The following is a 21,773-nucleotide window of genomic DNA, read 5'->3' on the forward strand; positions in this document are numbered from 1 at the left end:
AAGTTACAAAAACATGGCGTAATTATGAAATGTAACAACCATAAACACCAATAGGCCTTTATTATGATAAGCATTTGGGATAATCGTTTGGCAAGTGTTGCTTGTGACTGTAGCAATGTAGAAAATGAAAACCAAGTAACAATATGGGTACAATAAGACATGTATCCTGTTTTGCACAGTCCCATCTCAAAAGTATTCATGGTTACAGTGGCTGGCTATCAGTGCATAGTTCTGACATTGTCTTGCACCCTATAGTCTAGTCTATTTTATGCAATGAGACTTTAGTTAGCCTTTTAATAGTTATTCCTCTGGCTGGTTTAGTAAAATAAAAAATTGTCCTGTGCTCTTCTCAACTGGTCATCCACTTGCTCATAATCATGGTCACTGTCCACATCTGCTTGAACTTCATATTTCGCCGCTGCTGAAAGACAAGTTAATTTTAGGCTTACCGAACAATTGAGGTTTTGTGTGTAGTGGTCACCCAAGTGCAAAAACATTTACCTAACAGAGAACTACAGATAACAGTAAAATGTTGTATAAAAATATGCACCAAATTCAGAAACGATGAATGGGGTTAATTTTTGCCGTTGACTTTTACTTCCCTGATGAAATAGCTCAAGTAACTTCCAATGTAAGACATACTGTACCTTTATTGTTGGGCTTGTGACTTATAGACTTGATGTAAGTGTTTGGCTGAGCCTTGCCTGACTTGACATCGGTCATAGGTTTTCTTGGATTCAGCGGAGGGGCATCATCCTTGAAATCCTTCACGACAATAGGAAAATGAAACTACTGTTATTCTAGGAAGTGTACATACAATGTTGAAAAAACAGGAACCACATATTTGCATGGTGCGAGGAGTCTGCATCAGCAAACATTTTCACATAACTGATGAGACTACTGTAACATGTGCGGGGTGTGTTATGTGTGAATTTCTTTATTTAACTAGGCTAGTCAGTTAAATTCTTATTTACAATGACGGCCTGCCAAAAGGCAAAGGCCTCTTGCGGGGATGGGGGCCTGGGATTAAATCAAATATAAATATAGGACAAAACACACATCACAACAAGAGAGATTACATAAAGAGAGACCTAAGACAAATTAGCAAGGCAGCAACACATAACACAGCATGGTAGCAACAACATGGTATAAACATTATTGTGCACAGTCAACAGCAACAAAGTGAAGAAGGTAGAGACAACAAAACATCACACAAAGCAGCCACAACTGTCAGTAAAAGTGCATGATTGAGTCTTTTAATGAAGAGATTTCAGTCGCAAGCTGCAGCGAACTGAAAAGAGGAGCGACCCAGGAATGTGTGTGATTTGGGGACCTTTAACAGAATGTGACTGGCAGAACGGGTGTTGTGTGTGGAGGATGGGGACTGCAGTAGATATCTCAGATAGGGGGGAGTAAGGCCTAAGAAGGTTTTATAAATAAGCATCAACCAGTGGGTCTTGCGACGGGGTATACAGAGATTACCAGTTTACAGAGGGGTATAGAGTGCAGTGATGTGTCCTATAAAGAGCATTGGTGGAAAATCTGATGGCTGAAAGGTAAAGAACATCTAGCCACTCGAGTGCACCCTTAACTGCCGATCTATAAATGATGTCTCCGTAATCTAGCATGGGTAGGATGGTCATCTGAATCAGGGTTAGTTTGGCAGCTGGGGTGAAAGAGGAGCAATTACGATAGAGAAAACTAAGTCAAGATTTAACTTTAGCCTGCAGCTCTGATATGTGCTGAGAGAAGGACAGTGCACCATCTAGCCATACTCCCAAGTACTTGTATGAGGTGGCTACCTCAAGCTCTAAACCCTCAGTGGTAGTAATCACACCTGTGGGGAGAGGGACATTCTTCTTAACAAACCACATGACCTTAGTTTTGGAGGTGTTCAGAACAAGGTTAAGGGTAGAGAAAGCTTGTTGGATAATAGGAAAACTTTGTTATAGAGCATTTAACACAAAATCCGGGGAGGGACCAGCTGAGTATAAGACTGTATCATTTGCATATAAATGGATGAGAGAACTTCCTATGCTATGTTGTTGATGTAAATTGAGAAGGGTGTGGGGCCTAGGATTGAACCTTGGGGTACTCCCTTGGTGACAGGCAGTGGCTGAGACAGCATATTGTCTGACTTTATACACTGCGCTCTTTGAGAGAAGTAGTTAGCAAACCAGGCCAAAGACCCCTCAGAGACACCAATACTCCTTAGCCGGCCCACAAGAATTGAATGGTCTACTGTAATACAAGACATTGATTGAGCAACCCAAGACCCTATTATATGAGGCAGCATTTTAGTCCTAGTCAAATCAAGTCACAATTTATTCAAATTATTAAAAGTGTATTTCACAATATCTCAACATACTTTACAGAGAACATTTTTAAGTTAAAACAGAGAAACATCAGACATAGAAACAGTACAGTGCCACATTTTTGTTCAACAATTTCACAGCTAAGACAAGGGATGTGGGGGCTGCAAGGCAGAGTACAAGGGCAATACATGGGATGCAAGACAGTAGGCAGGACATGTAGGACAGTAAACAAGTCCAGCAAGACAGGAGTGACAACAGGAGATGAGCAGTGCTATATCCTGCCTAGAAAGTACATAAGGTCTGAAAGGAAGAGCTTACCGGAGGCAGAGGAGCAGGGGGCCTTTGAGTCTTTTTGCTATCAAGACTTAGATCACTCAACAGGGAAAGGGTGCCGCTTTTGGGTGGAAGACAGGGGGCATCTGGATGTGAGGGTGAAGGGGTTGCCTTGGAAGACTTTGAGCCTGACAATGGCTTTGAGCCTGACAATGGCTTTGAGTCTGACAATGGCTTTGAGCCTGACAATGGTTTTGAGCCTGACGGTGGATTTGATCTTGATGATGGCTTCGGCTTTGGTGGACGTGGTGGTGGGGGCTCATCTGATGCGGTGAGCTTTCGAAATTCGTAATAGAATGAGTCTGTCACCTCTGTAACTGTCTCCAGGTGATATTCTTGGGTCAAAGGCAAGGGGTCGTTAGTAAAAGACAAAGACATGTTAAGCCAGTCTGTGGGTATCTCAAAGCACCTCTCTGGCTTTCCTGGAAGGCTGGCCTGGACCATGGGCTGTATAGTAGCCTCCTGCAGCCTCAGGGATGAGAACCCCACCAGAGGATCTTTCTCCAACTCTGCGTCACCGCTCACCACCTTAACGTCCAGTGGCAGAGCAAAGGCCTTGCACAAGTCCTTCAGGCTATACTTCTTATTGTCCGTGAGCTTCTCCACAAAGTGGCTCTGCATGTACAGGGGCAAATGGACCACCTCGCTCTCCTCCTTCTCCTCTTCATCCTCCTCCTCGTCATCGTCCTCTTCTTGGAGACGTCTACATACAAGGACTTCCACGGTCTGGTTATTCTTCTCCTCCTGGCTGGTTCCTCCTCCGGGCAGCTTCACCTTCTCACAGCGCAGCACCTCCAGCTGCTCGCCTACACTGAGTGCCAGAAGCCCCTCCTCCTCCATCTCCTCACTGTGCCGCGTCACCCTGACCGTGAGAAATGGCGCTTGGATTGAGGCGGCGTACAGCTCGTACACCGACTCGAACTCCCGCGGCCTCCGTCGCAGCCGTCCCCCATAGCTCTGCGACATTAGGAAGTACTGACGGGCCTTGCGCCCCTTGAGACCCGAAGCCAGAACCATGGCTGAGGAACCACGCTTGTGAAGGACTAGAGGATGGCCCTTGTGTAGCTCAGCCAGCCAGGTACACCGGAACAGTGGCTGGCCCTCATGGTGCTCCAGTATTTCAGCCATTGTGGGGAAGGCCTCGTCTGGCTGTGCAAAGACCTCGAGCAGAGTGAGCGGGGTCACAAATGTCAAGTCTTGGGATTCCATTGTCACGTCGACCACATCCACCTCCAGGCTGGAGGGGAACTTGACTATGTTCTTCCTCACTGTGAGAAAATTTGAGAAATTATGTTGAAAGGGTGAAGACCCATACAGTAAAATACTAAACTTGATGTTGAGCAGAATTTTTTTTAAACTAAGCTGTATGTTCAAATTGCACAATCTTATAGTGTAATGATTTGTGAAAAAGAAATGCAGGCTACAGTTTGCCAATAGCTTTGATGATGTGCTCCTCAGGCAACACGTCTCTCAGTTCTAGATTCTAACATGATATCTCAATGTTTTTTCATTGGCTAAGGAAGTATGCCGTTGGTTGACTCAGAACCAGGTTCTACTCACAGTGCATGATGGCCTGGACCTGGTATATGGGGCTGAAGACTAGTGATGCCCCGTGCTTGGTCTTCTTGCTGAAGCAAAAGTGCCGGCTGCAGAGGTGGGGCGAGGACATGATCTCCTGGAGGGTGTAGGTCTGGTCACTCTCACACTCATAGAACTCCCCACGGCAGGAGAAGGGGATTAGCACGTCAGCCAAAGCCCCCTGCTGGCCTCTGAATTGACAGCGGACGCAGCTCTCCTCACCCCCGTCCTGCTGCTCGATGTGTAGCATGGTCACGGCCATCCCAGTGCCAAGGGTGAAATTCTGTAAGGTCAGCTCACATCGGCTGGTGAAGGTGAAGGGAAAGCAGGTGTCCAGGCCTACAGGCCTCAGACTCACCATCTCCTCCACTGTGCTGTATGGCATCTCCTCTGGAACCAGCTTGAACAGATCTGAGCGGGAGAGTCCACAATGAGGCCATTAATAACACAGCATTGATCAAGTGATTTTATTCAAATTAATTAAACATATTACCATGGTTAATAAAGAATAAGGGGGGCTCACATACATAGAATTACTAGAACTGCCATTCTTGGTCAAGTCAATCATCTGTGCTAGGTGGACCGGAGGCATTTCTTTTTCTCTTTCTAGGCCTGGCTAAGCGCATTTGTTGAAAACCATAAGCCTCACCTGTATGGTTGATGGGCAGCTCAAACTTATCATTGTTGCTGGTATCCTCACAGCTGACAGACAGGAGCTCGATGTCGATGACCTTTACCAGGTCCCCCGTGGATAGGCACACCTCGCTTCCCGACAGCTCATAAACAGAGCCTATAAAGCATCAACACACCACAATTTCAGCTCTGATGACAGTGCAATATTTGCAGCAACATGCACATACTGTACTGGGTTGATTTTTAAAATGTTTTTATCGCAGTTGTTTACTCAATAATACTCTACCGTTACAAAGCATGCCTGAACTGATGGAAATAGATATACAGTACACAGTACTAACTTATCTGTTCCAGGAACATCACTCATGAGGTTTTGCTACTTTCATTTTCCCTCCATTTCCTTATTTGGAATTATATAGCTTTTTCTTGTGGGTTGCAGGTCATTTATTTGATACATTGTCTCAATATCAACCTGGTTGTAGGTTGTCTACTGACTGACCATCCGTTGTATCGGCTTGCACTTTACGGTGTTAGTATGCATTTGTTAATACCGGTCTCATCCTGTGTATTTGTATTACGGGTCTCGTCCAGTGTATTTATTAGAGGTACACCTCGCTCTTTGTTTATAGCCCTGTGTTGTGTGTGTGTGTTTGTTTTGGGCTTCGTCCCCGTCATGTTCATGAGGTACGCATTTTTGGGTAGAGATTCTTGCCCCTGTCTCCTATCATTGTACAATGTGCCATTATGTTTCTAGCTCCAACAATGCAGCAATATCTAGCAATACAATAACAATACGCACAATACCCAAAAGTATTTTTTTTTATAAATTAAGATGTCAGAGTCCGGAATATAAATATGTGAATGGGGGGATATAGACAGTATGGATATGAATAGAAAAGGTGTGAATGGTAAATAAGGTATTGTCACTTTTTGTAATTAAGAATGTTTCTGAACACGTCTATATTCATGTGGATGCCAACATGATTACGGATAATCGTGAATAATGAGTGAGAAAGTTAGCGGCACAAAGATCGTATGCTCAAGACATCCTAACTGTGGTCTTGCCATACTGGGAGACTTCAATAGATGGGGTTCCCCAAGTTGTGCAGGATAATATGATTAGATTTGTAGAGTGATTTTCATTTACAGATGTAAATCACAAAGTTCTTTACATTGAGAGCAACCATTCAAAAAGAAGCTTTAATAGAAGGGCTAAAAAACAATTGGTTTAGTATTGTAAAAGATACAGAAAATAATAAAGCAGGCAACAAGGACAAAACCACAGAACTCAAACTAACGTATATGACCAAGACACCAACCAGACAGATCATATTTAGCTAAAGACAGTTTGAAGAAGTAATTCTTGAGCTCAGACTTAAAGGCAGTTGTGGTTTGAGGCATGCAGAGGTGGGGGCTTGTTCCAGAGCTGGGGAACAACAGAATGCTTAGTCAGCCATTGTTTTTGAGCGTGTCTTTGGGACTGCAAGAGTTCTTTGATCATTTGATAAACTGACTTGCCTAGTTAAATTAAGGTTAGATTTAAAATAATACAAAAATGTTTTGACCATAATGACCATGAAGACTGTTTCAGGCTGAGGAGTTCACTGAGGTATTGGGGACCAGAGGCATTGAAGGTACCAGAGGGGATGCAATACTGGACCTAAGCATTAGACATGAACCAGCTTTACTGTAAACCATCCATCCTACCAGCCATTGGCCTCAGTGATCATCAGGCAGTCCTATGGTCTTGAAAAGCCCAACAAACCAGAAGTGAGAGCATCACCCTATCTGACAATCTAACCTGGACAGTTTTGGAAAGTGGATCACAACCCACTCCTGGCAAGAAGTATACAATGCCCCTGATGCTACATCCAAGACTGCTGCCTTCTATAACATGGACTGCTGTGTGTAATGACCACTTCCCTGTCCAAACTATGAAAATGCACACTACTGACAGACCCTGGATGACAGCAGAGGAGACTGGTAGGAGGATGTATAGGAGGATAGGCTGAATGTAATGGCTGGAACAGAATATATGGTGTCAAACACATTTGGAAACCATAGTCAAACATGTATAGAAACCATGTTTGACTCCGTTCCATTTATTCCAAACCATTACGACGAGCGCGTCCTCCTTTAGCTCCTCCCACCAGTCTCCTCTGGCTGAAATGTATATTCCTGGCCACGATCAAAACAACAAAGTAGGAATAACAAATGAAACTAACAACTGGTTCTCTCAGGTCAGCCAATCACTAACTTCCCTGGACACAACAGCCATCCCAGCCTTCTTACGTTCCCTGCAGCCTTTCCCTGAAATCCAACCCTGGGAGGTGTATGACAAGCTGCGTGTGATCAAAAACAACAAAGCCCCTGGCCCCTACGGTGTGCCACAGCAGATCCTATGAGAATTTGCCTGCGAGTTGAGTCAACTCATCAGTGACATCCTCAACACATCATTTCAGCGAGGTGAATTCCCTTCCCAGTGGAAAGAAGCCACAGTCGTGCTCATCCCTAAGACCCTCCCCCGACAGCCAACCAGCTATGGCCTATATCCCTGACACCACAACTATCAAACAATTCCTGTGAGCTTCACTGCCAGCTGGATGAAGGAAGACCTAAAACCCCACATAGACCCCAGACAGTTTGGAAGCAGACCCGAAAGATCATCGACTTACGCTCTCGTTAGCCTTTTGGACTATACAAACAGTCATACATCCCATCCACCATAACCACCCTCATCACCACTTCTCCAAGGCCACAGCATGGCTCTGCAGTTTTGTGACCGGATGTAAAACAACACTCAGACTGGCAGGAGCTGAAGGGAGGTGAGGCTCAAGGAACTCCTCTGGGTCCTCTCATCTTCCTTTACAGTCATTGACAGTGCAGCCCAGGATGTTGACAGTAGGTGGAAGTACATTGATGATTTCAGTCTGGCCCACACAAGCACAATGGGAAAAATCTGCACACCACAGCAGGCCCTGGACAACTTTGACTCATGGGTTGAGGCAAGCAATATGTTACTGAACCCTGCCAAGTGTAAGGTCCTATCAGTGACCCTCACTAGAAAACCCACCTGTCTCATGCCCTCTCCAGATCGAGGGGCAGGGCTGCGTAAGAGCTCAAAGTGTCTAATAGTGTGAAGATTCTAGGGTTAATGGTACAGACGGATTCACAATATGGTGAGCAGGTTGTTCGTTTTTTTCAATCGCTGTGGTACATTTTCACAATGCTTAGTACAAAATTCAAAACAGATAATCAAAAAGGCAGTTGTTCTAAAACTCAAAGCACATTTCCAAATGACTGAGTACAACACAAAATCATAGTCACTTTTTCACAAAAATTAAATCAGTGCTTCATCTAGAAATACATGTTCCACATTGCAATACATGTTTACATTAAGTACTTGCCTTTCACAATACAATGCTCACATTACTTTTAATATGATAGTCTTCTTATTTGTTAAAATACCTTTTACTATTACTTAATCCAACTGCTCTTATTCGATAATCACCTAATCTTTTGGTAAACCTATAGATTTTAAACTGGTTTGTCTACTATATATAGATTTGGAGAACTACAGAATTACAATGTATGTTTGTAAAATATATACATATAAAGTATGATATACACTGAGTGTACAAAACATTAAGGACACATACTCTTTCCATGATATAGACTGACCTGGTGAATCCAAGTGAAAGCTATGATCCCTTATTGATGTCACTTGTTAAATCCACTTCAATCAGTGTAGGTGTAGGGGAGGAGACAGGTTAAAGAAGGATTTTTAAGCCTTGAGACAATTGAGACATGGATTGTGTATGTGTGCCATTCAGAGGTTGAATGGGCAAGACAAAATATTTAAATGCCTTTAAAAGGGGTATGGTAGTAGGTGCCAGGCACACTGGTTTTTGTCAAGAACTGCAATGCTGCTGGGTTTTTCACGCTCAACAGTTTCCCATGTGTATCAAGAATGGTCTGAGGACAGACACTACGCGCTTGAACACTGGGCGGTCCCGTTCTGTGAGCTTGTATGGCCTTCCACTTCGCAGCTGAGGCAAAGTTGCTCCTACACGTTTCCACTTCACAATGGCAGCACTTACAGTTGACCGGGGAAGCTCTAGCAGAGCAGAATTTTGAGGAACTGACTTGTTAGAAAGGTGCCATCCTATGATGGTGCCACATTGAATGTCACAGAGCTCTTCAGTAAGGCCATTGTACTGCCAATGTTTGTCTATGGCGATTACATGGCCGTGTGCTCAATTTCATACACCTGAAAGCAACGGTGTGGCTGAAATAGCCCAATCCACTAATTTGAAGGTAACTAATTTGAAGATATAGTGTATCTTGCATTTTTTGCCATTGGATCAACTTGGTTGTTAAAACAACTAAATTGAGAATATTTCATTATGTTGTATTTTGGTGATTAAACCAATATTTTCAGTCAACTTATATTTTAGATTAATGGTTGTGTGGTGAAAGATGTTTCCAAACTAAATGAATGCACAATGAAAGGTTTTGAATGTAAGACTGACTGCGTTAGAAGAGTTAACAGTTTGGAGTTTTGTACTAAGAGTTTTGAAAATTCACCACATTTCCCAAGAGGAAAATAGCAAAACAAAGCGATTGAAAATAACTGTTAAACTCAATGTTTTATTTTAGCAAAGTTGGAAGATAATGTTTGTAAGAATACCAAAAGGTGTTTCCACATGTACATGAACAACGAAGGCATTTACTGCAATGACGATGAGAACCTATGGCCAAATGCTCAAGACAGGCTTGATGCAAATTAGTGCCTGCTAAACGTTTTTTTTTTTTTCATTCATTTAACTGATTTCATTTTAATAGAGTACACCTATGTGGTAATGATATCTGAACAATACATTTACTTTTTGCGCCAATGATTATTACTGTAAAATATGTCTTAAATTATCAACCTTTGATCACGCATGGTATAGAAATGATGAAAATAATGAAACCGGCGAGTCTAGCTTTTTGTTGGGGGGGGTATGATATTTATGCCACTGTAACTTTCTCACTCATTATTAACGATTCATTCATGATTATCCATAATCATGGTAGCATCCGCATGAATATAGAAGTTTTCAGAAACGTATGGTACTCTTATTTACAATAAAAGTGACTCCAAAATGACACAAATGATTTACCATTCATTTCTATTGGGCGCAAGATAATCTGAAACACAACCAAAGCAAACTGCAAATGCATCCAACAAGTTTGTAGAGTCATGGGTGCTAGGACTATGTGACCGAACACTACACTTTGACTACTTTAATACACGTATAATTACATTTGTCCAAATAGATGACACCTTCAAATGTGGGGACTAGATACTGTCATTTCTAAACAGTAAAACATATATTTATATGAAAGTACCCTCAGTTGTAAATAAGATATTCTGTACTGTTGCCTAATTATGAGACTTTTGTTCTACTTCTGTTTGTGTATGTCAGAATTGATTATTTAAAAAACTGCCACTGGCTGTTAATCAGTAAGTTCTACTCTGCCTGTCTGTCTCATTTCTGGCAATGTAAAAACTGGTTTGCCCACACATGGAGTTTATGAAAGAAAGTATGAAAAATTCTTACCTTGAAAGTATACCCCAGAGCAAACCTGCAGAATCCGTGGCAGACATGTTTTATCCAAGGATGCAATTAATTCTTGCAGGGACATAACTGTTTCAGTGCCTGCCATCACTGCAGTGCTGCCTCAATGTTGTGCTGTCAAGGCTCAACTGTGGTTCCAAGAGAGGTGCCACTGATCTGACAATCAAAAGCAACAATTGTATGAGGAAGTAGGCAACCAGATATTTTCAAGTAAAGTTAACCCCTACCCAGTGACACTAGCTTGTGCTGCCAATAAAGATATGTGAACTGGGCTTTTACTTATTTATTGTTTGCTTGTTTTATGCAGCCATTAACATTTTATTATTAGCCTACAATCAAAAAAGGAAGCGTACAACTCACCATATTTCCTATTTAAAAATGATGGATCCTAGCAGTACAGTATTGCATTGTGGATTTTGAAAATTCTATTCATGTTTGCTGTATTGTGAATATATATTTTATAGATGTCTCACTATCAGCTGTAAAGCAGCCCCTCGGGAATAATAAACATTCTATACTCTACTCCATAGCAGTTCAAAGGTATAATTAAAATACATTCTACAAAAGTGTATGGTCTGTGATAAATGGGAAGCTACATCAACATGCGCCAAAATGAAATGTGACACCACAACGTCCTACAATTTGCAGTCTATAGATGTAATATGAAACAAGGAGTATGTTGCTATAGTAGTCTATGTTATTCTACCCAGTGGCTTTTCAATAAAAAACCGTCTATACTATTGACTATTCTTGAAGCTATTCAATCTGATTCAAGTGAATGAGCGATAATGAAAGCTAAGCATAATAACTGTTAGCGTTAGTGCATGTGTGTTCACAGTTCATAGTTATGAACCATTGCCATTACATTTCAGTAGGCAAACTTTTTTTCTAGAGTCGAATCAAATCATTGTAGATAATGGAATGTATTACTTTCTTTTCATCCATTTGGGCAGAGACAGAGATTTGGCTGTCAAGGGTTTAACCTCACAAAACTACAATTCCCAATGCAAGGGAGCATTTTACCAAGCGGGTTTGTGAATGGAGAATCCTGCAAGATGGCGACTAATGCAACTGCTACAAACTTACCATCTTTTGATTGTCCAACATGGTGAGAAAATGCATTTACCGGTATATTTACGTTGTACAAAGACATCAAGTGCATGCAAAATCACAAAACAGAATTACTTTTTAAAATTTTGTAGCTAGAAACGTATGTATTCATTTTAGCCACGTCTTATTAGCTAACATATGCTAGCTAGCTGATTCATTTCATTGAATGGTGTGCTTAGCTTTTGGTCCTTGTTGTTTTCAGGGCGGGCAAGCCTCCTCCAGGACTCCATTTGGACGTGATGAAAGGTGACAAAATGGTCGAGGTAAGAGCTGAGGGCTTCTGTGGCGAACATTTGAACCGCCTATCTGTATTATCTGCACAAGGCTAGATATTCTGTATGGTTCCTTAGAATGTGGCTATTATCTTGCATAATACATCAGTCATTACGGAGCTGATGGTTTTACTTACTTTCTATACTAACCAACTGTACCAGCTCTATCAAAAGCTGTGATAGAGAACCATAGGATGTAGTCCTACATGATGTAGTTTACCTATACATGTCTATTAGTATAGACTGTCTACTTCAATATACAATATAGTCTACTTCAGTCTGTATACTTAAATATAGGTAGCTAGGTGTCATGATGTAATTAACTAAATAAACAAATTGATCATACATGCATGCACCAGATACGGACACTACTGTCCTCAGCCCAGTGCAAAGGTGCCACAGAAACATCAGTCCTGATATTAAAGCTCAGGAGTGTACTCTTGAGTTATGGCTCAGAGGCACAGGGCTTTAAACTGTCTTACAGCTGGCAATGAGTTCATTCAATGTTATCAGTGTTGTTAGCCTGAGTGCCTGTTTAGGAACTTTTGCCAACTCCTTATGGAATTGTCATGCTAAAACAGCTTGGCGTGAGAATGAGTGACGAGGAGTTGTCAAGAAAGCCGAATTATATCTGGGACTACCAGGCTATGATGTTTTGATGTAAGAAAATACATGTATTGCCCAATCTGTTGTTATGATGATGAATCCTTGAAGAAACTGATCATTGACGAGAAGAAGTACTACTTATTCGGGAGGAACCCGGACATGTGTGATTTCACCATCGACCACCAGTCATGTTCACGCGTGCATGCTGCCCTGGTCTACCACAAGCACCTGAAGAGGGTGTTCCTTATCGATAACAACAGCAGTAAGTGAACTGTCGTGTACATCAGTCTGTAAAATAGTTTCTTACCTCAAGCTAGTAAAAAGTACTCAAAATGTAACAGTTGCATTGCCTTAGAGGAGTGCACTGTCGAATAAAGGCTGTGCAACTATTACTCTTCACTTACTTTTTCTAAATTACATCCGTACATGACATGTGGACTTGAAGTTTGTAAATTACGTTCTCAGCGCATGGTACCTTCCTGGGACACATCCGCCTGGAGCCCAATAAGCCTCAGCAGGTCCCCATAGACTCCACCATGTCGTTTGGGGCGTCCACGCGAGCCTACACCATCCGGGAGAAACCTCAGAGCCAACAAGGAACCAACTCCGCCACGGGGGACAGCAAGGCCGGAGAGGATGAGGAGGGGTCTAAGGGTCTCTTAGGGTTACCAGAGGAGGAGACCGAGCTAGAGGTATGTCTGTGTGTCTTCTGTAGTTGTCTACTTGGGCATTTGTCTGGACATGCTGGTAAGGAGGGAGTGTACAATTACCACAGTAGCTAAAGATAACTCAGGGTGTCCCGCTTTACATATTTTATCTTTTGTTCTGTCAGTGTCTTTAGTGGGGCTTTTTTTAACTCTCGCTGTTTCCAATTCCGTGTGTTTAGTGTTAACTTTGTTTCACTTCTCCTTTCCCAAACATTTATCCATCCCCTGTCTGGGCTGTGACAGAACCTGACGGAGTTCAACACGGCCCACAACAAGCGCATTTCCACCCTGACCATCGAGGAGGGCAACCTAGATATCCAGAGACCCAAGAGGAAGAGGCGGAACTCAAGAGTCACCTTCAACGAGGACGATGAGGTCATCAACCCGGGTAAGCTCTCTCTTCAACTCCATTGGGCTAGCACCAGTACCCCAGTGCTGTTGAATTATTGGTTCTTTATCTGTAGTTGAGGAAAAGTGTTTCTGTGCCTTCAAATTTTACAGTGTCTAAGACATTTTAAAATGTAATGATTTAAAAGAAAATACTGGTCCTAGATTAACACTCTTACTCTGAGAGTCTTTGTGAACATGGGCCCTGATTTACAGTACCAGTCAAAAGTTTGGACACCTACTCATTCAAGGGCATTCTCTCAACCAGCTTTACCTGGAATGCTTTTCCAACAGTCTTGGAGTAGTTCCCACATATGCTGAAAACTTGTTGGCTGCTTTTCCTTCACTCTGCGGTTCAACTCATCCCAATCCATCTCAATTAGGTTGAGGTTGGGTGATTGTGGAGGCCAGGACATCTGATGCAGCACTCTATCACTCTCCTTCTTCTTCATCAAATATCCCTTACACAGCCTGGAGGTGTATTGGGTCATTGTCCCGTTGAATAACAAATGATAGTCCCACTAAGCGCAAACCAGATGAGAGGGGGTATCGCTGCAGAATTCTAAATAAATCACTGACAGTGTCACCAGGAAAGCACCCCCACGCCATCACACTACCACCTCCATGCTTCACGGTGGGAACCACACATGTGGAGATCGTCCGTTCACCTACTCTGCATCTCACAAAGACAGCGGTTGGAACCAAACATCTCCAATTTGGACTACAGACAAAAGGACAGATTTCCACCGGTCTAATGTCCATTGTTCGTGTTTCTTGGCCCAAGCAAGTCTCTTCTTATTATTATTGGTGTCCTTTAATAGTGCGTTCTTAGCAGCAATTGGACCATGAAGGCCTGATTCATGCAGTCTAGTCTGAACAGTTGATGTTGAGATGTGTCGGTTACTTGAAAGCATTTATTTGGTCTGCAATTTCTGAGGCTGGTAACTCTGAAGAATTTATAATCTGCAGAAGAGGTAATTCTGGGTCTTCCTTTCCTGTGGTGGTCCTCATGAGAGCCAGTTGCATCATAGCGCTTGATGGTTTTTGTGACTGCACTTGAAGACACTTTTAAAGTTCTTGACATTTTCTGAATTGACTGACCCTCATGTCTTAGTAATGGACTGTCGTTTCTCTTTGCATATTGGAGCTGTTCTTGCCATAATATGGACTTGTTCTTTTACCACCCCTACCTTGCCATAACACAACTGATTGGCTCAAATGCATTAAGAATGAAAGAAATTCCACAAATTATCTTTTAACACCTGTTAATTGAAATGCATTCCAGGTGACTACCTCATGAAACTGGTTGAGAGGATGCCAAGAGTGTGCAAAACTGTCATCAAGGCAAAGGGTGGCAACTTTGAAGAATCTCAAATATAAAATATATTTAGATTTGTTTAACACTTTTTTTGGTTACTACATAATTCCATTTGTTATTTCATAGTTTTGATTTATTCACTATTATTCTACAATACAGTAAAAATAAAGAAAAACCCTTGAATGAGTAGGTGTGTCAACTTTTGACTGGTACTGTAAGTATTTACATAAACAGAGGCCATCAGACTGTTAAACAGCCATCACTAACTTAGAGAGGCTTCTGCCAACATACAGACTTAAATCACTGGCCACTTAAATAAATGGATTTAATAAAGGTATCACTAGTCACTTTAAATAATGCCACTTTAATAATGTTTACAAATCCTACATTACTCATTATCTCATATGTATATACTGTATTTTAAACCATCTATTGCATCTTGCCTATCCTGCACTGCCATCGCGCATCCATGTATTTATTTGTACAGTTGAAGTCTGAGGTTTACATACACCTTAGCCAAATACATTTAATCTCAGTTTTTCACAATTCCTGACATTTAATCCTAGTAAAAATTCCCTGTTTTAGGTCAGTTAGGATCACCACTTTATTTTGAGAATGTGAAATGTAATAGAGAATAATAATAATAATAATAATAGAGAATTATTTATTTCAGCTTTTATTTCTTTCATCACATTCCCAGTGGGTCAGAAGTTTACATACACTCAATTAGTATTTGGTAGCATAGCCTTTAAATTGTTTAAAGGCTAACGTTTCGGGTAGCCTTCCACAAGCCTTCCACAATAAGTTTGGTGAATTTTGGCCCAATTTGAAAACCCATTTGCGACCAAGCTTAAACCTCCTGACTGATGTCTTGAGATGCTGCTTCAGTATATCCACATAATTTTCCTCCCTCATGAAGCCATCTATTTTGTGAAGTGCACCAGTCCCTCCTGCCGCAAAGCACCCCCACAACATGATGCTGCCATCTCCGTGCTTCATGGTTGGGATGGTGTTCTTCGGCTTGGAAGCCTCCCCCTTTTTCCTCCAAACATAACGATAGTCATTATGGCCAAACATTTTTGTTTCATCAGACCAGAGGACATTTCTCCAAAAAGTACAATCTTTCCCCCATGTCTAGTTGCAAACCGTAGTCTGGCATTTTTATGGCGGTTTTGGAGCAGTAGCTTCTTCCTTGCTGAGCGGCCTTTCAGGTTATGTCGATATAGGACTCGTTTTACTGTGGATATAGATACTTTTGTACCTGTTTCCTCCAGCATCTTCACAAGGTCCTTTGCTGCTGTTCTGGGATTGATTTGGACTTTTCGCACCAAAGTACATTCATCTCTAGGAGACAGAACGTGTCTTCTTCCTGAGCGGTATGACGGCCGCGTGGTCCCATGATTTTTATACGTGCGTACTATTGTTTGTACAGAGGAACGTGTGGTACCTTCAGGCGTTTGGAAATTGCTCCCACGGATGAACCAGACTTGTGGAGGACTGCAATTTTGTTTCTGAGGTCTTGGATGATTTCTTTTGATTTTTCCCATGTCAGAAAAGAGGCACTGAGTTTGAAGGTAGGCCTTGAAGTACATTCACAGGTACACCTTCAATTGACTCAAATAATGTCAATTAGCCTATAAGAACCTTCTAAAGCCATGACATTTTCTGGAATATTCTAAGCTGTTTAAAGGCACAGTCAACTTAGTGTAAGTAGACTTCTGACCCATTGGAATTGTGATTAAGTGAAATAATATGTCTGTAAACATTTGTTGGAAAAAAGACTTGTGTCATGCACAAAGATGTCCTAACCAACTTTCCAAAACTATAGTTTGTTAACAAGAAATTTGTGGAGTGTTTGGAAAACAAGTTTTAATGACTCCAACCTAAGTGTATGTAAACTTCCGACTTCAACTGTGCATATTCTTATTCCATCCCCTTACATTGTGTGTGTGTGTATAACGTAGTCGTTGTGAATTTGTTAGATTACTTGTTCGATATTACTGCACTGTCGGATCTAGAAGCACAAGCATTTCACTACACTCGCATTACATCTGCTAACCATGTGTATGTGACCAATAAAATTTGATTTGGTTGGGTGAAAATAATGAAGTGTGTGTACCAATCTAAACCTGTTGCTTCACTCGTAATGCATGTGGTAACTCGGTGCTTCTTGAAACATTACAGAGGACATTGACCCCTCAGTGGGGCGCTTCAGGAACATGGTGCAGACTGCTGTCGTCCCTATAAAGGTAAGCCTGGGTTATATCCATAGTAAGCCGCTAAAGTGCATTGATTGCCTGAGGTGTCTATCTTTTTGTACAATCACGTTGTGATTTAAGGAAGCCTATGATTAAGAAAATTGCAATGTAATCCCAGAAACAGCCTACAGATGAGTTGCTACTCAATATTTTGTCATTTCCACTCTAGAAACAGAAAATGGAGAGGCACGGCTCACTTAGTATGGATGACGTTGTGACGAGGCGCATCCACAACTACACCTTCGGCGGCGGCCTTTACGGGGACCTGCCACCCACTAGCCACGAGGGCCACCCTACCGGGCCCCCGAGCGGAGCCACTATCCTGGGCGGTCTCCCTCTGCCCTTCCCCAACCCGGCCCCAGAGGTGAACCTGGCCCCGGACGCCCCCCAGCCACCTGTCACCCTCAACCCTGTCCCCGTCACAGGCCCCTATCCCTCCGAGGTCCTCAACGAGCCCCGCAAGAAAAAGTATGCCAAAGAGGCATGGCCAGGCAAAAAGCCCACCCCCTCCCTACTAATCTAACCCTCTCCCTACACTACGGCTCTTTCTCAATTCGTCTTTCCTCTATTCCTTGTGTCCTCTCTCATGCATTGGAGAAGATCCAAGGTGTTTCCTCTTGGATCTCTTCCAATGTATTTTGAGTCTGAGGCGAGAGGACACGAAGAATCCAGGAAAGCCAAATTGGGAAAGAGCCTATGTGGTGGAGGCAGGGCTGACTCTCAGGGTATGGACGGAGACATCAGGGACCATGACCCGTTGGAGGCGGATCGATTTTACTTATAAAACTGTTTTGGGGATTTTATAGTTTTGTCAATGTTTTCTACGTTACTTCCTCGTTCTAAAGATTATCCCAAAGACTTGAGTAGTACATTCCATGAAGACAGAAACACCACTCCTTCAGGAGCTGAATGTTTGATGCGTTTTACAAATTAAGTCCTATATATAAAAAATAAAAGGCAGTTCTTGGCAGACCAAGTCAGTTGGTCAAGTAAGAGTAACTTGTGGCATAAATCGGTGTCCCATGGCCGTGATATGATTATTATCTCTAATTGATAGTCGGGCATCGTGCAGGGAAACAAACACAAAGCGGATGTAACTTAGGAAAACAGCCCTTATGTTGGAAACAAACATTATGTTCTCATCCAGATTCACATATATTTATTTTCCAAGCTACAGCGCAAGTATTACAGGAGGTTTTTAAAGGACCTGCTCCGTGTTATCATTTTTGCCATGGAAAAAAACGTTGCGATACTGGTATCATCACAGCCTAATCGTTATATGGTTGGTCACTGTGAGTTCCATATTACTATCTCCACTTCCTTCTATACGGTCTCAGTATTGGTTTGAAGTTGTGCGTAGTATTTTTGCTCACTGTAAACATGAGCATTCGGAAAGTATTCAGGCCCCTTGACTTTCCACATTTTGATACGTTAGTCTTATTCTAAAATGGGTGATTTTTTTTCCCTTATCAATCTAAACAAAAAACCCACGACAAAGCAAAAACAGGTTTTTAGAAATTTTAGCAGAGTTAAAAATAAAAGGCTGAAATCACATTTACATAAGTATTCAGACCCTTTGAAGCACATTTGGCAGTGATTACAGCCTCAACTTCTTGGGTATGACGCTACAAGCTTGGCATACCTGTATTTGGGGAGTTTCTCCCATTCTTGTCGGCAGATCCTCTCAAGGTCTGTCAGGTTAGATGGGGAGCTTCGACGCACAGCTATTTTCAGGTCTCCAGAGACGTTCGATCGGGTTCAAGTCTGGGCTCTTGCTGGGCTCTTGTCCCGAAGCCTCTCCTGCGTTGTTTTGGCTGTTTGCTTAGGGTCATTGTCCTGTTGGAAGGTGAACCTTCGCCCCAGTCAGAGGTCCTGGGTGCTTTGGAGCAGGTTTTCATCAAGGATCTCTCTGTACTTTGCTGTGTTCATCTTTCCCTCAATCCTGACTAGTCTTCCAGTCCCTGCTGCTGAATAACATCCCCACAGCATGATGCTGCCACAACCATTCTTCACCGTAGGGATGGTGCTAGATTTCTTCCAGACGTGACATTCAGGCCAAAGAGTTCAATCTTGGCTTCATCAGAAAAGAGAATCTTATTTCTCATGGTCTGAGAGTCGTGCCTTTTACTGAGGAGTGGCTTCCGCCTGCTGAGATGGTTTTCCTTCTGGGAGATTCTCCCATCTCTAAAGAGGAACTCCCATTGGATTCTTGGCCAGCTCTAGGAAATGTCTTGGCGGTTCCTAACTTCACTGTGTTCTTGGGGACGTTCAGTCCTGCAGACATTTTTTGGTGTTCCTCAACACAATCCTGTCCCGGTACTCTACGGACAATTTCTTCGACCTCATGGCTTGGTTTTTACTCTGAAATGCAATGTCAACTGTGGGACCTTTCCAAGTCATGTCCAATCAGTTGAATTTACCACAGGTGGACTCCAATCAAGTTGTAGAAACATCTCAAAGATGATCAATGGAAACAGGATGCACTTGTGCTCAATTTAGAGTCTCATAGCAAAGGGTCTGAATACTAATGTAAATAAGGTCAAACTGTTTTCGCCTTGTCATTATGGGGTATTGTGTGTAGATTAAGGAATGTTTTCAATTGAATCCTTTCTAGAATATTGCTTTAACATAACACTGGAAAAAGTCGGAGTCTGAATACTTTCCAAATGCACTGTACATTTATTTTTTAAATATCTATTTGTAAAATAGATACAAGATGGATTATTATTGGAATTGACATAAGCAGTTCAGAGTTTCTGAAAAATGTCATTTTCTAAAGATGGAATAGGACTGTAGGTTTATATTTTTACACTTCTATCAAGATGAGTGCCGTGAGGAGAGAATGTTATGTTTAATCGGTTTACATTCGCAATCAATATCAGTAATAAAATAAAATAAACGTTAATAGACTGCACAGAGTGTTTTTAAATGCTGTCAGCCCGTTATCAAAAAGATATCGGTATGACCTGTGAGTTGCAACTCTGCCTGAATGTTAGTCGGTCCTCTAGATGGCGATATATACATTGTTAATTTGCCTGATCTGAGCCACCGGTCACATGAAATAAAAGGTGGTAAGGTTCTAAGTTGGTGCTATTTGCTGTTGATTATTGTTTTGCAGGCCTTTGAAATGATTCATTTTTAAATATGGTACACATGGTCTTGCATCACAGCCATAAAAGGGCTCTCAAAATTGAGCTTCTTGATGTTCAAAGAACTGCGTTAGTTTTCACACCAGCCAAATAAATTCTTAGATTGCCCCCTTTACTGGTAAACATAGCTCAAATATAACAATCTTGCAAAAGCCATGCTATTTGTATCAACTTTGTACAGATGGACAGACACGTGTGCCCAGACCTTTTGTCCCTCTATCGGCTGATGATGGCTTTTTTATTCCCATAATACACTGTAAATAAAAACTGAATTTTGTCACAAACGTGTCATTATGTACGGTTTATAGAGTAGTGTCATTTTTATGCGGTAGTAGTCCTATATTTTCAAACGCCACGATTTAAATTTGGATTTTGTCTTATTTTTTTTCATTCCAAGGATAGTAGCCATCTCAGTATCTACCAGGACATTGCATGAAGTGTTTGGCCTGGTACAGAATATTCCATAGACAAACATTGACCAGGCAGACTCATTTGTGAGGACTTTGAAAACAGCCATCGGTGTTGGTCAGAGCATGCCAGTCTGCCAGCCCAAACAGCACTTAATGTTTCTCAATCCATCAGCTGGAAGATGCCCATCTAGTGTGACCCTTCACACTGGCATGGAAGCTAACTGTTGGGTGGTGGTTCAGACTTCTTTACATACTCATGGCAACACCATAGCAGGGTTGGGGTCAATTCCATTTCAAATCCAGTCAATTCAGAAAGTAAACCAAATTCCTCATTGAAGAGAATTTGGAATTTCAGTGCACATCCTGAATTGACCCCAACCCATAGCATCTTGGGTGTATTTAGGGATTGGAAAACACTTATTATTGCAGATAGGGAATCGTGTCAGCTCCTATTCAGTCTATTTCTATCAGTAAAATGTGTTGTGTAGAACAGAAATTGTCTATCTGAACGTTTGGCAACATTACATCCTCCTGCGCAGGCCCCTGATGTGGCACCATGCATTGTTCATGTTCAGTGTGGCTGCTTTCTCTAGTCATTATGAATACCTGTCAAACAAGTCAAGCTTAGAATCATTTAACAACAATATAGTTATGGTCAGTGACCTGTCCAACACAAACTCACTAGTATTAAAGCCCTGGTTTTGTGGATGTGTGTGGACATTGAATCATTTTCCATTTCTTCTGCTTTCTCAGTGGGTTTCTGACCATCTAGTTTTTCATTTAGTTCCCCAAATCACCACAACCAGGAAGGAACACATTCATGTCACCACATGGTAGGATTTACCATCGAAAATTATAAGCATTGTAAAAGAGCGAATTTACTCTATTAAAAAAATGACACATTGGTTTTCTTACCCTGTAAGCAGTCTATGGACAAGGTATGACAGCAATTCATGCTTTGGTTGAATTTCCCTGGCACCGTTTTAGCATTTGTGGCACAAATCCTGGGACTGATATTAGAATTTTTCGTGCGTCATGTCTAAAGTCATCCAACAGTATCTCTGATTGTGAAG

At 41.9% G+C, this 21,773-nt stretch overlaps 2 protein-coding genes across 3 annotated transcripts; one reads left to right on the plus strand and one right to left on the minus strand.

Moving 5' to 3' along the window:
• Positions 1 to 43: 43 nt before the first annotated feature.
• On the minus strand, positions 44 to 10,641 carry LOC135522420 (protein THEMIS2-like). 2 transcript variants are annotated; one of them, XM_064948651.1, is made up of 6 exons: positions 10,466 to 10,641; positions 4,876 to 5,016; positions 4,209 to 4,637; positions 2,634 to 3,916; positions 648 to 765; positions 44 to 421 (listed from the first exon to the last, which is right to left on the minus strand). In XM_064948651.1, the coding sequence occupies exons 1-6, from the start codon at positions 10,569 to 10,571 to the stop codon at positions 318 to 320; spliced, it is 2,181 nt and encodes a 726-aa protein (XP_064804723.1). In that variant the 5' UTR covers positions 10,572 to 10,641; the 3' UTR covers positions 44 to 317. The 2 variants fall into 2 exon arrangements, with proteins under 2 accessions (XP_064804723.1, XP_064804724.1); XM_064948652.1 differs by having other exon boundaries at positions 44 to 418; positions 10,466 to 10,640.
• Positions 10,642 to 11,417: 776 nt separating this feature from the next.
• On the plus strand, positions 11,418 to 20,574 carry LOC135522423 (nuclear inhibitor of protein phosphatase 1-like). The gene is made up of 7 exons (XM_064948654.1): positions 11,418 to 11,591; positions 11,796 to 11,856; positions 12,580 to 12,733; positions 12,937 to 13,163; positions 13,422 to 13,566; positions 17,068 to 17,132; positions 17,311 to 20,574. Exons 1-7 carry the CDS (start codon positions 11,488 to 11,490, stop codon positions 17,662 to 17,664), a joined length of 1,110 nt encoding a protein of 369 aa, XP_064804726.1. The 5' UTR covers positions 11,418 to 11,487; the 3' UTR covers positions 17,665 to 20,574.
• Positions 20,575 to 21,773: the final 1,199 nt, after the last annotated feature.

The sequence above is a fragment of the Oncorhynchus masou genome, chromosome 30 (assembly GCF_036934945.1).
Source record: "Oncorhynchus masou masou isolate Uvic2021 chromosome 30, UVic_Omas_1.1, whole genome shotgun sequence".
Lineage (NCBI taxonomy): Eukaryota > Metazoa > Chordata > Actinopteri > Salmoniformes > Salmonidae > Oncorhynchus > Oncorhynchus masou.

Coding starts and splice junctions, on each gene's coding strand:
- LOC135522423 (XM_064948654.1), top strand. CDS start 11,488: ATGCAAGGGAGCATTTTACCAAGCGGGTTTGTGAATGGAGAATCCTGC. Junction 11,857..12,579: donor AAGGTGACAAAATGGTCGAG/GTAAGAGCTGAG, acceptor GAATCCTTGAAG/AAACTGATCATTGACGAGAA. Junction 17,133..17,310: donor CTGCTGTCGTCCCTATAAAG/GTAAGCCTGGGT, acceptor TTTCCACTCTAG/AAACAGAAAATGGAGAGGCA.
- LOC135522420 (XM_064948651.1), bottom strand. CDS start 10,571: ATGGCAGGCACTGAAACAGTTATGTCCCTGCAAGAATTAATTGCATCC. Junction 4,638..4,875: donor GCTGCCCATCAACCATACAG/GTGAGGCTTATG, acceptor TCTCCCGCTCAG/ATCTGTTCAAGCTGGTTCCA. Junction 422..647: donor TCACAAGCCCAACAATAAAG/GTACAGTATGTC, acceptor CTTGTCTTTCAG/CAGCGGCGAAATATGAAGTT.